This window comes from Drosophila persimilis, unplaced genomic scaffold, assembly GCF_003286085.1.
Source record: "Drosophila persimilis strain 14011-0111.01,24,50 unplaced genomic scaffold, DperRS2 tig00000431-arrow-pilon, whole genome shotgun sequence".
Taxonomy (NCBI): Eukaryota; Metazoa; Arthropoda; class Insecta; order Diptera; family Drosophilidae; genus Drosophila; species Drosophila persimilis.
In genome coordinates, this window is record NW_020825312.1 from 5,878,816 (window position 1) to 5,891,961 (window position 13,146).

At 43.4% G+C, this 13,146-nt stretch overlaps 1 protein-coding gene across 1 annotated transcript in view; it reads left to right on the forward strand.

Moving 5' to 3' along the window:
- Positions 1–13,146, forward strand: part of LOC6596980 (teneurin-a) — a 143,093-nt gene that overhangs the window by 99,506 nt on the left and 30,441 nt on the right. Inside the window, exons 9-11 of the mRNA XM_026989637.1 lie at positions 1,152–1,337; positions 4,891–5,037; positions 5,105–5,312. Coding sequence (XP_026845438.1) covers positions 1,152–1,337; positions 4,891–5,037; positions 5,105–5,312 — 541 coding nt within the window. The remainder of the gene's footprint in view (positions 1–1,151; positions 1,338–4,890; positions 5,038–5,104; positions 5,313–13,146) is intronic.

Here is a 13,146-nt window from a genome sequence, read left to right on the forward strand (position 1 = left end):
AGCCAACCATCCAGCCAGCCATCCAGGTGTAGGTGGAGTGACGACTCTCTCCAGGCGTAATGAAGCACAGCTTCATAAAAATTCATTATTTATTTAATACGCAGGTTTTTCCCGGCTCCAGCTTCACTTTCATCCTTAGCTGCTGCTCCTGCCATCCAACGCCCCTCTGGAGCAGCGAGGGAGAGGAAAATAAAATAAATTTACGCCTGCGACTGTTAAGAAGAGAACAAAAGTCATGAACCGCACACCCGCTTCACTCCGCTCCGCTCTCGAACATACCTCCGAACAGGATTATGAACTAAGCCATAAATCAAGCCACTGAACCAGGGAGCAGGGACAAAGCTGATGCCGTGCCGATGCCTACTCCTGAACCAATCGGTGAACGAATGAGACAGATTGAAGTCACAAAAGAGGTCATCGACGATAAGACCTCTGCTCTGATTGCACTATTTGGAATGCTAAAGAAACTAAGATTGCAATTTGGATCTGGATCGTGAATGATTTCAAATAGAATAGGAGTTTGGCTGCTATAAACGGATCCACAAACTGGACCTGAAATGCATCTATGTATCTATCAGTTCAAGAACTAAAGCAATCCTCGACTGAGACCATGAACTAACGCACGAAACAACTCCTGAACCAGCAACGCAAGAGCGGCCCCAAGAGCAACCCTTAACCCAGTTAGTGGAACAAGTTGTGAGCGAACCAGTGAACCAATCCACTCTGGATTCATGCATACACCATGAGCCCTTCGCATCTCCGTGGTGGCTGTACGGCTATGTGGGGGTAAATACGGGGGTGGCGTTGCGCAGATTGTTAGCAAAGTGTGCCACCACGTACATGTTACATTTATAATGTTGTTTTTATGGTTCAACCGTTGTACGCACCTCCTGCCACTCCAGTCCCCAGTCCCCAGTCCCCTGTCCTCAGTCCTCATTCCTGCTCTTCCTGCCACATTATGACCATGGCTGTTCCTGCTGGCTGCCGCAGAGAGCTTTAATGAATTTAAAGGCGCATATGGACAAATGTGCGGATGAACCCCGCAAGGAAAACAAACCGCAGACTTCGCATCTCTCCCTATCCTAAGAACTAGGTTCTGTATTGTGTATCCTCGTACCCTAATAGCTTATCTCCGCCTGTCTCCTTCACAGCTGTTTGCAGTCTGGACTGTGGGCGGAACGGGGTGTGCGAGTCCGGTAAGTGCCGCTGCAACACTGGATGGACGGGCAACCTCTGCGATCAGCTGCCCTGCGATGCTCGATGCTCGGAGCACGGCCAATGCAAGAACGGGACCTGCGTCTGTTCCCAAGGATGGAATGGCAGGCACTGCACCCTGCGTAAGTACAACAAAATATGTATCTATTTTGAAAATGCATCTCTAGGATGCATTCTACATATATCTAGTGTTAAGTCTAGTGGGCTCATCGAAATCATTAGCACACTGCCGGTGGGGAGATTTCCTTCGCCATCCGCCGACGGTCAATCGATTAGCACATAGAAACCCTGCCAATCGGCAGTGCCACTGCCACTGCCACCGCCAGTGGCAGCAACCGCAGCCGCTGCTGTTGCAGCAACATTGTCGCCTCCTGTCGCAGCGCGGCTGTCCAAAGCCAGCCAAAAAAAAAAACAGCACCAGAAGCAGTAACAACTTTGTGGTGGCTGTTGCAAGTGCCACTTCCCACTGCCACTGCCACTGCCACAGCCCTTTGCCTCTCCCTTATCCACAGTCGCGGTCCCGGTCCCTGTCCCAGTCCTAGTGCCTTATCCCCCAGCACCAGCTCCAACCCCAGCTCCAGCCCCAGCCGCTGTACCTCTCCTCTCCCTTATCCCCTGTCAATGTTGCTGCTGTCGTGCTTTTTATCAATTCCTTCTTTCTTTTTTCGGGTTTGCTTTTTGTAGCTTGGCGCTGGCGCTGGCTCTGGCGCTGGCTCTGTCCCTGGTTCTGGTTCTGGCATTGGGGCTTTCTGTCTGAGGAGTCGATGCACCCAAAGTATTTTGTACATGTTTACGCCATTTGCCGTCGCCGAGCCGCCCACTGCCGTGACACCATCGCTGGCTCTGTCCCGTTCCTGTTCCCTGACTTCGTCTCCTATCGTGCCTTTCCAATGGAAGTGCGTTTGACAGTTTTGCCGCCATGACTTAACCATGTTGTTTGGGGCCAAGGAACAGGAGGCAAAAAACAGGCAGCACAAAGCAGCAGCAGCAGCAGCAGCAGCATGGACAGGGACAAGGGCAGAGGCAGAGGCAGAGGCACTTGGCAGCAATGCACCATGATGATAAGTAGCTATCGATTGACAGTGATTAAAACTTTTAAAACAAACAGTCATGTTGCAAAAACATCCACAACCGCAACAACCCGGAACGTGTGGCGCCTCGTCCTCACCCGCCGCCGGCTCAGGCATGCATGTAATGCCATTACATCTCTCTGTCTCTGTCTCTGTCTCTGTCCCTGTCCCTGTGTGTGACTGTCTGTCTGTCTCTTTCTGGCGATCAACATTTCGTTGACGTGTGCAAAACCAATAAAACTTCCGACGTCATTCCAGTCAGACCCAATCTTGGCTCTCGACTAGCCCTCGCCCTCCCTCCCTCCCTCCCACTCTCACGGCAAGGGCTTTCAATCGATTTAAGTGTTGCAGGCCATATGGGAGGGGGCGGGGCAGGGCGGGGGTTTTGGGCTTTCCGATGGGGCACGATGGCTGAGGGGCTGAGACGTGCGAGTCACGCTTGCACGGGCTCAAAGTGCCACCCAAATACACTAATACGAGTACATGCATACGACTGGCTCTACCTCTCGTACTCGTATTCGTACGTATATCCATGTCTGCGGTGCTGAATGTATTTTTAGAAAGTACTTAACGACTTTCCCCCCTGAGATAGTACATATAAGAGGAGTGTGTGTGTGTACGCCTTTATGCCGCCCTTTGTTACACATGGAGTGAGTCGAGATTAGACCTTTCAACTGAACTGTATCGAACTGCAGTCAGTGAACGACTTCAATGCGCCGGAGCTGATTGAATTCGAAACAGAGATTTCTGGCAAATTACGCGCCTCTGCCTGTGATAGGGAGTTCTTTCTGTAGCCATCCGCCAAGGGGAAGACATGGAAAACATAGCGATTAATGAATGATTCTTTAGTCGAGTCTGGCAATCCTTTTAATTAAAGGATCCTTAAAGATGTTTGGATCTCATTTATATGTGGAGCAGCAAAGGCCGCTCAGACCTTCAACCATTGACATTCCAGCGAGTGCGCCACCCCTTTCCCCCACCTACGCCCAAAAATATGTACACTGTTCTGCCCTACGTGGTTTTTTTTTTATTATTTTTTGTTTCTGCAGTTTATGTTGCTTTACGCTTCCTGTGATTTTATTATGGATTGCAAAACATGTGTCGGCCTGTGTCGCGTTGGCCAGATTACAACATTTTTCAATGGCCAGACATAAAAAGCGAGGGATTTGTCCGCCAAAAGTGATAAAATAGGGCAGCAGAGGCAGTATGGGCAGGATAGGCAGGAGGCAGGAGGCAGGAAGGGTGCAAACAATCAAAAGAAAAACAGAGACATGGGGCTGAGCCGGTATCAACTGTGAACAATCTCAGGGAGGACCCAGAGACAGAGACATAGGGATGGAACCAAGCCCGCAGAATAAACAAAGACTATGTGGGCTGTTTCAGAGAACAGAAGAACATTCTGTAGAAGATAGATATATCGGGGAAAAGCTGAGTGACAGGCATAGATCGATGATAGGCGCTCCTTCCCGTTCCCTGCTGTAACGGTTAATTATCCATTGGATAATCTATGGGTTTTTTTTACCAAGAAATTAACTTAGAGAACCTTCCTCTATAAGGTATCACTCTTTGCCATCACTCATCGTTGGATATCTACCACCTATCCATCTTAGTTTCTAAATATTTTTCGCAAAGAAATTTCCCTTGGGGAATTGGGTTTCCCTGAGGTTCGTGTTCGTCTCTAAGCCAGTCAGCATTTGACAGATTTCTCTGAAGGTGGAGGTCGGGCCCAAGCTGTCTGAGGAAGGGGCTGGACGGGCCGGGCCGGGTTTCAATATTTGCAACAACACTTGATGTTATTGCCAATATGTGTGCACAAACACGCACTCAGGACTCGGGACTCAGGACTCAGGACTCAGGCTAAGGGACTCGTAAACAGGAAGGCAGTAACAGGCAAGGAAGTCATTTTATGCGCCGCAAACTTTTTAACATAACGGAAGCTGGGTTAGCAGGGCTCTATAGGGACCGCTCCACCAGTAGCGGTGCCAATGCCAATGCCAGTGCCAGTACCGTACCTCATTTTGCAAATGACACATGTCAAGTGACATTAACTTTGCGTCAAATGCTATCGTGGCACAAACAAATAAAGCCCAAACGAAGAGGGGTAAGGGCAAATGTGTGGAAGGAGCTGGGGAGCGGAGGAGAAGGGAAAATCATCTATCGTTAGGTTACGTTTCGTTGGGTTTTTATGTTTGTCGAACATTTCGTTGAGTGTTCGCTGATGATGATGCCGCCAAAGGTTAACTTTGCTTTTCTTTCTATCCTTTGCTCCGCAGAGAGAGAGAAAGAGAGAGGGAGTGGGCAAACATTAAAATTATTTTTATATTCATGATGTTGATAATGGGGTGGAACGTGGAGGTGGTATGCTGGATGGATTGGGCGATTGTGGATTGGTGGAGTGTTCTCATTCAATTTGAAGCCCCACTCGATCTTCTGGAGGTGTGCTCTTTATTAAACCGAAACACAAGTTCCACACTGGAATACAAAGTGGAGGCTTATAATAATATGGCGGCTATATAATTATCCCTAGTGGGATATTGACGCAGCCGATGGGCGACTTAAATCAATCAAAAATCATTCATAATCCTCCCTTCCATCGACTCTTTAGCTGGCTGCGAGAACGGCTGCTCACGGCATGGACAGTGCACCCTGGAGAACGGCGAGTACCGATGCGACTGCATTGAGGGATGGGCTGGCAGCGACTGCTCGATAGCCCTGGAACTTAACTGCAAGGACAACATTGACAACGATGGCGGTAAGTGCGAGGAAAACTGAATGAACCCCCTCTCTTCTGCTACGACAGTCGTTCTATCCGTTCCCAGATGGGATGACCGACTGCTCGGACAGCGAGTGCTGCTCGCACCCGGCCTGCTCCGAGCACATCATGTGCCTCTCCTCGAACGATCCCGTGGAGGTGCTGCTCCGCAAGCAGCCGCCCTCGGTGACGGCCTCCTTCTACCAGCGCGTCAAGTTCCTGATCGAGGAGAACTCCGTGCAGTCGTACGCCCACATGGATGAGTACAGCGAAAAGTAAGTGGCCCACCTTATCGATAAGCTACCTGCAGCCTGCAGCCTGCAGCCTGCAGCCCCCAAGGCTATACTATATATAGAGACCCCCCATTTATCCATATATCTCCATATACATATAAATATGTAGATATGGGTCTGATTCTTAGTGCGCAGTCTAGGCCCACAGGGCCACAGGGAAAGATATATAGATCGCATCTATCGAATGTAAATGCAGAGTAGCTCAAGGAGATCCTTGCTTTCCATTGAGCGACTCTCGAGTTTCCTTCCTGAGTTCGAATCTTTTGTTTCCGTTACCGTTACCGTTACCGTTTCGATTTTGCGTTCGCTATAAGTTTTGTTGGTGAACCGGTTGCAGGCCGCGGCATTATTCATCTTCCACCTCGAATGAGGACGCATCTAGGACGATCTGCCCGGCCCGCAGCGAGTGAGAAATTTTACATTGGAATTTCGTTTGAACTATTTCCGTTTCCGTTTCGGTTCTGTGTGTATTCTTTAAGCTTTATGGGTGCAATGAAGAGAAAAAGCTCAAATTATTTCCGTACATGTATCTACGTAGATGTGTGCCTATATATATCCGTATCGAACACCATATCGATCTATATACACACACATGTACACATACTAAATGTTTTTACTTTATGCTTTTCACCACAAAAGTTTCCAAAACAGAAACCAAAAGAAAACAAAAACAGAAACAAAAAAAAAAAAAGAAAAAGTAAAAGTTAATTTATTTTTACCAATTTTTCAACTAAATACACTTCAAGTAGTCTCAATCAATCAATCAATTAATCAATCAAATTCCAAGCAAAAAAAAAAATAAAAAAAATAAAGAAAACAGCAAAAGAAATAAAAAATCTTAACCCATTCACATTCCCACAATCCCGTACGCCTCTCTCCCCTCAATGAGTCTATCATTTATGCGCTAAAAATATGTTCAAATGAAGAATGAAAACAAGACAAATTGTTGAATTTTTGGCCTTTTCTTTTCTCTTGTTCCTCTGAGTTCCGTTCCATTCAATTCCATTCTGTGCCTGTATTACTTTCGGTGACATTCCTGAGTTCCGTTTGGATTCTCTCGGTTTTCTCTGTTTTCTCCTAAAAGAGTAGAGTATTTTCCTAGTTTGAGCTTTTTCTTTTCTTGCCTGCCTGGGAATCAAGATCAGATCGAAGAAGAGCAGAATGATGAAAAGATGCTACAAGCCCGAGCCCAAAAAACAATCCCGAAAAAGGAAAAGAAATTCACAAAAATAGACTATTATTTAACCATTTAGTTGATTTTCTCTTGAGTTACGGAACTGAAATATAAGTGAGTGTCTCATTTCGATTTGATTCTTCGTTTCCATTTCAATTTCTGTAAGCCGCCTCATTTCTCTCATTCTCTCAAAAGAAAACTCAGAACAATACGAGAAAAGCCAAACCAAAATCAAAAGCGAATATATAATGATAGCACTTCATTGAGTATGTGTGTTGTCTAGTGTTCTACCTCCTTGTGTTCGTCTTACCCAAAAAAAAAACAAACAACAAAAAAATAATAAAAGAAAACCTGAACAAAATGAAATGAAACTCTATAAAAGATGGAAATATAAGGCAAAAAAAAAAAAAAAAAAAAAAAAAAAAACAAAAGCAAAAACGAGAAGTCCCAGACCCTACGATAAGTATATGTATGTATGATCACCGATCAAGGTCCTAGGTCTAACTCTAGCTGCGGTCGAAGACCCGGCTACCATTTTGGTAGTTTACTTTATATTTGATTTGCTTTCGTTTGGTTTCCTTAACCTTCAGATTACCACCGAAATATATGCTCCAGCTAGTGTATATATATATCTATATCTATATAGTACTTGAATATTTAGCGTGTACTCTTTTGTTGTTGCCTTGATTTCGATTCCGATTCCGATTTCGATTTCGTTTTTTGTTACGATTACATCCTCCGCGAATACCTTCGCTGATGCCCAGACCGCAAAGAGGATTCCCAAAGAGAGGAGGAAAGATGAGCGATGAATCGATTTTGATTTACTTTCGTCTTACTTTTTTTTTATGTTCATATCTTTCTGGTCAACGCGTGGTTTCCGTGTCAGTTTCAGTTTCAGTTTAACTTTCATTTTCGTTTCATTTCATTTCGTTTCGTGCATTAACCAACTAACCATACTAAAAACCAACCAAAGATGAAACCAAAACCCCAAAGATGTCTGCCGATCTCCGTCTCCGTCACCGTCTCTGTCTTCGTCTCCGTATCCGTCTTCGTCTTCGTCTCACCATCAGACTAAGTGTGTTTGTCAAATGTGTTTTTGCGTTCCTTTCTTATTGTGTCGTTTACTGTTCCTTTCCATTTCCGTTTCGTTTCGTTTGGTTCCGTTCCGTTTCTTTACTCTTCTGTTCACTAAGCTATGAAAGTACAAATCTCAACTTTAGGTATGCTAAAAGTAAACAAAAAAAAAAAAATAAAAAATACCAGAAAATTATTACAAATTCTTAAGCAATATCAAAGTTTGAACAATTCGTTAACGAAACGCATTTTTGTCTTTTAATTTCTTTTTTATTGTCCTGTCAATTACTTGTGTACTGTCCTACTCTGTTGCTGTGGCTCGATACCTTCATGTTGTGTGCTAAACCAAACCAAAAACCAAACAAAAAATCAAATCCAAATCAAATTTCAACACCAACCGAAATGCATTTCCCACATGCAAATCAATATCCAAATCAAAAAAAAAAATATCACAAAATACAAAAAAAAAATCCTACGTTTTCTACCCGTGAATTTGTAGTCTCTTCTGGAGCTCGTTCACACCTTGGTAAGTCGAAAAAAATACAAATAAAAAACAAAACAAAACAAAAAAAAAAACACTTGAGAATGAAAACAGGCGTAACCATTTGGGTTTCCCGAACAGAAAAGAAAAACCAAAACAAAATTCTTTGTTATAGTCGCATCTACCTCAGTTGATTCTGGATTTTATGTTACCCTCATCCAAACATCCAAACATCCAGCCAGCCATCCATCCATCCACAGAATGCATTTTGAACATGGCTTGTTTGTTCGATTTCAGTTCTCATACCGTAAAATGCATCCGAACCGCACACGAGACGTTTTTATTTGATCCCACAATATAAGATGTATATCGCATTTCCGATCCTTCGATCCTTCGCCCTCCCGATCTCCCCCCATCAATTACAGCTCAAAGCAAGCCTTGGAATCCATCCTTCCACAGGAGAACCTCCAATACTTAGTGAAATGGATTCTCCAAGCTACAGCTACAGTTCACAGCTCAAGCTTTCAAAGAAAGAATCACCAAATGGATTCCAAAACGATTCTATAATATTGGGAACTATGATACCCCAAAATCCAATTGCGAAAGGACTTTACTTTGAGCTTTGATTCATGCTCAACTTTTCACCGAAATCCTCCACAATACAATATTTCCAGGGCCAATGGTAGATGGTCCTTTACAGCTGTTGCAACTGTTGCAAGTGTTCGGCTGCCTTTCGGCTGTAATTACTTTTCAAATGCGCCAGATATGCAGAACAGTTCGCTCCCATCTCTGTCTCCATCTCCTGCACCGTTCCAGCTCGTTGCACTGCCCCTTGCTTGTCGTATAATGCCATTTTGTTGATTTTAAATTACATTTTAACATGCGAAAAAACAAAAAAAAAAAACGCAGCGTATAAAAAAGGGATCGAAAAGTCAACAAATCATTCATGTAAATATAACACGACAACAACAACAACAACAACAACAACAACAAAAAGTAGAGTAAAGACAAGAACAAAAAAACATGTATAATGGAAAATGCATTCATAATTTTGTACCTCACAGATACAAACACACACACATACTGAAACACGCACACACACACACACACACACACACACAGATGCAACCACACGCGCACACTTGCATATCATGGATATATTTTTTGCATATTTATTTGTTAATTTCCATCGTTTTCGTGTTTTTTTGTAGGGAAAAATGAGAATTGAAAATAACCGAATATCGATATATACGTATATATCCCCCCATATATATATATATATATGTATGCATATACCGTATATATATATATATATATATATATATATGTAATTGTATGTGTTATGTGTACCGTGTCTATATGTGTATTTAGTTTGATTTCCGATTTGTGTTTTCCGTTCGCCAATCAACCAATCAACCAGTATTAACACTCATACTAATCCAGACCCCAACCCGAACCCCGAACCCGGACCCCAAATCCCAAGCCCCAACCACCACCCAGAAACCATTCAGAGAACCTATTTATTCAGTTACTGCCCATCGTTTTTCCTCTATTCTACTCTACTCTATTCTCATTGATTTGGCATGTGAGCATTGCGAAATGACCTTTGGACCACTTTTCATTTGATTTCCTCGACGTTCTTCAAACACTCCACTCCAACACTATTTCTCTCTCTTTCCCTCTCTCTATCTCTACCTCAGTCACTGTCTCTCTCACTGTCTCTCTCCACTTACACCAGATCTTTTTTGAGTTGTACGTTTATTTACGATTGTCATCCAAAGTTTAGCCCATCACTTTTCTACACTCTCTCTCTCTCTCGTTCTCTCTCTCAATGTTTATGTTTCCTTGTCCTTTTTGGTTCCATTTTTAGTTGAATTTTGATCAATGCTTTTTAAGGTAAAAATCTCATTAAATGTAAATCACTTACTTGGTTTTATTTATCGATTATCGATTAACGATTATCTGTTATCTGTTCATTTTTTGTTAACCAAACGAAAAATAAATTGAAAGAAATATGTATACAAAAACAGAAACCAGAAACCAGCAAACAGAAACCAGATACCAGATATCAGAGAGCAAGTCCTGATTTGCTCGATCTACCAGTTAGGTGTTCCCCCCTCCAAAAACCAAAAAAAGAACAAAAACCTCCCAGCAGATCAGCCTCTGACAGGAGGAAAAGCAGCAGAACCAATAACCAAAAGATATCCAATCAAAGTCTATATTTGTGCGAAAAATGCAAGTAAAACGAAAGAAAATATCTATCTATATCCTTATATGTTGTCCACCCGAAACAGAAACCAACAAATATAACAAAAAAAAAGAGAAAAAACAAAAAAAATATATGAAAAAATTAAAGAAGAAAAAATATGAAACGAATAAAAAACATCCCAACAAACCCCTAAACGTATCCCTAAATGTCCTAATTGTCTGCGTCTAAGCCATTTGTTTATATGTTTTCCAAATACAACAAAACTCGCCCACACAATCGCATAAACCCATCCATCCATCCATCCATCCATACATCCCACTGTCAACACAAAGAAATCTCCATTAAAGCTCTAACAAAAAACAAAACAAAAAAAAATAGCTAAATAAAAGCACACAAAAAAATACAAAAAAAAATATGATGAAAAAACAAGAAGAAAAAAAATGAAAAAAGGAAGGAAGAAAAAAATTCTTTAAAAAACAATTCAGAATGCAAATTATTTCATCAAGTTTTGCGTTTCTTTTTTCGGTTTCTATATTTTAATTATTTAATTTTTTTCTACAAAATATCTTTGAACTGTCTATGCAAAAATGTGATATTTTTCACGGCTATTGGGCAAATGCGAAAAGCGTAAATTAAATTATGAGAAAACAGTAGAGGAAGGCCAACTTCGGCAAGCCGAAGCTTCGAACACCTTATTCCGTAGCCTTGTGGAATAGTACCCTACATATCCAGTGCTAGTCTTAATAGATTTTTGTGGCTTGATATACGGAAAACCATTAGCTGAACTGTGGCTTAAAATATATGTGTGTACATACGCGTAGTGTTGCACCGATTCAAAAAGCTGCCGTAGCCTAGTGACTTAGTGACTGTCCTCTCGGTAAAGTTTGAACCCCCAACTAGAAGAGGGTATACAAATGTTAATGTTGAAAAAACAAATTCAATAACGTCCAACTAATACCCACTGAATTGAATAAATGAACAGGCTCAATGGGCTCCGAATTAATAAACTAATAGGCCCGACTAATTAAGTAACGCTTCAGTGGAGTCATTGACTAAAGACCACCGCCATCCATCTCTGGGCATTGCTCTGGCTTTAAATTGAAATCGCCTCTGGGAATAATCCTCCGGGATAGGAAAATCGACAAAAACCGACACCCTGCAGCACCCAGCAATCAGCATAGTGCGCTGTGCCCCCCTTTTGCTATACATACTACTTACCTTTCATCGGCTCTGGCGATAAAGTGAAAGCCAGCCATAATGATATAGGATGAAGCATAGCTTAAGTATAGATTTAGACACAGTTACAATGCTCTATTTAACTTTTTATTGCAGCGCACGGTAAATGTCTCCTCCTTTCAGCAGCTTGTTGTCCCTGTTGTCCCTTTTGTTCCTGTTGTCCTTGCAGTCCTTGAAATTCTATCTTCCATCTTCCCGCTCCTCTGTTGCGGTGTTGCAACCATGCTGCACGCTCTAAAGAGTGCTGCGAGTAGGGGCTCCAAAGGGGGATCAAAAGGGTGTGGGTTTCAGGACCATTATCGCTGCTTGCTCCCGTAACTCGTAACTCGTAGCTGCTGTTCCTGCTGCTCCTGCTGCTCCTGCTGTTCCGTTGCCGCCACCACCAAAACCAGCTCAACGCAATTACAAGGCAATGGCGAAAGAGACAACAATGCCAACCCAAAGGGAGTCCTTCATTCGGAGCCCGCTGCTCTGAATACTCTTCTCCTCATGGCTGCTGCTATGTCATATGTAAAGTTTTTCAACTTTAATCACACATCCAATCATGGCGTTAAGCAAGAATGTCCCCCACCAAAAACTTGTATATTTACCGATCGATTCTGTGGTGGCTACAATACGAATATTAGAAGAAGGTCCTGTCTCTACAGATAGGAAGGGTCTGTTAACAATATCATCGAAAGTTGTGGTGCTGGTCAGGAATACACGTGCCTTATGGGTAACAAACATCTCTTCATAACCATAATACCCTCTCCTCCTCGACGGTATAATGAGCAAAAAAAAAAAGAATAAAAAGACTGGCATCATGGCGAAGAAGACGGATACCATCATGTGGAAGAATAGGAGGGAGAACAGATGATGATACCATGGAAACTGGGTGACTTTTTCTGGTTCTTGTTCTTGTTCCCGCTGCTGCTGCTGCTGCTTCTGCTGCCGTCGTCGCCTTTCCGATAAAGCCAAATCCAAGTGAATGTGATACGGGCATGTCATGAGGCGGAGCAAAGCTCCAGGGGGAAGGGTGCGGTGCTTGAGTGCTGAGTGGAGAGTGGAGAGTGGAGAGGGGGGACTGGGCCAAGACGGCCGCCGTTGACAACGTCTTCGTCTTTGGCATTTGGATTTGCTTTGTCTGCCTCGTTCTTGTCGCCGCTTCTGCCGGCTATTTTCTTTTTACCTCTTTTTACTTTCTTGGGTTTCTTCATATTATTTTTTGTGTGTTGTGCCTTTGTAGTGCTCAAGTGGCATCGTTGAAAGAGCCGCGGGATGGGACTGGGACAGGGACTGCGACTGGGACTGGGACTGGTACTGGTACTGGTACTGGTACTGGTACTGGGGCATGTGGCAGAGAGGCAGGAACAATGGGCCAGCGCCATCAGGCGCCCTTTTCCCCCAGGTCCATTGTAAAAAGTTCTCGCTACTTGCAGCGGCAAATGCAAAAATTGTTAACAATAGAAATAATACAAGAAGAGGGGTCGCAGGGGCAGAAGCAGGAGCTGGGGCAGGGTGGCCCGAAAGAAAGCGAGGCAAGAGTGCTAAAGGCAGTGGCAGTGGCAATGGCAGGAGCGGGAGCGGGAGGAGCAGGAGGAGTAACAGGAAGTAAGCATAACCAGAACGGAGACTTGGATGGAGTCGAAAGTTGGCTGGCGGA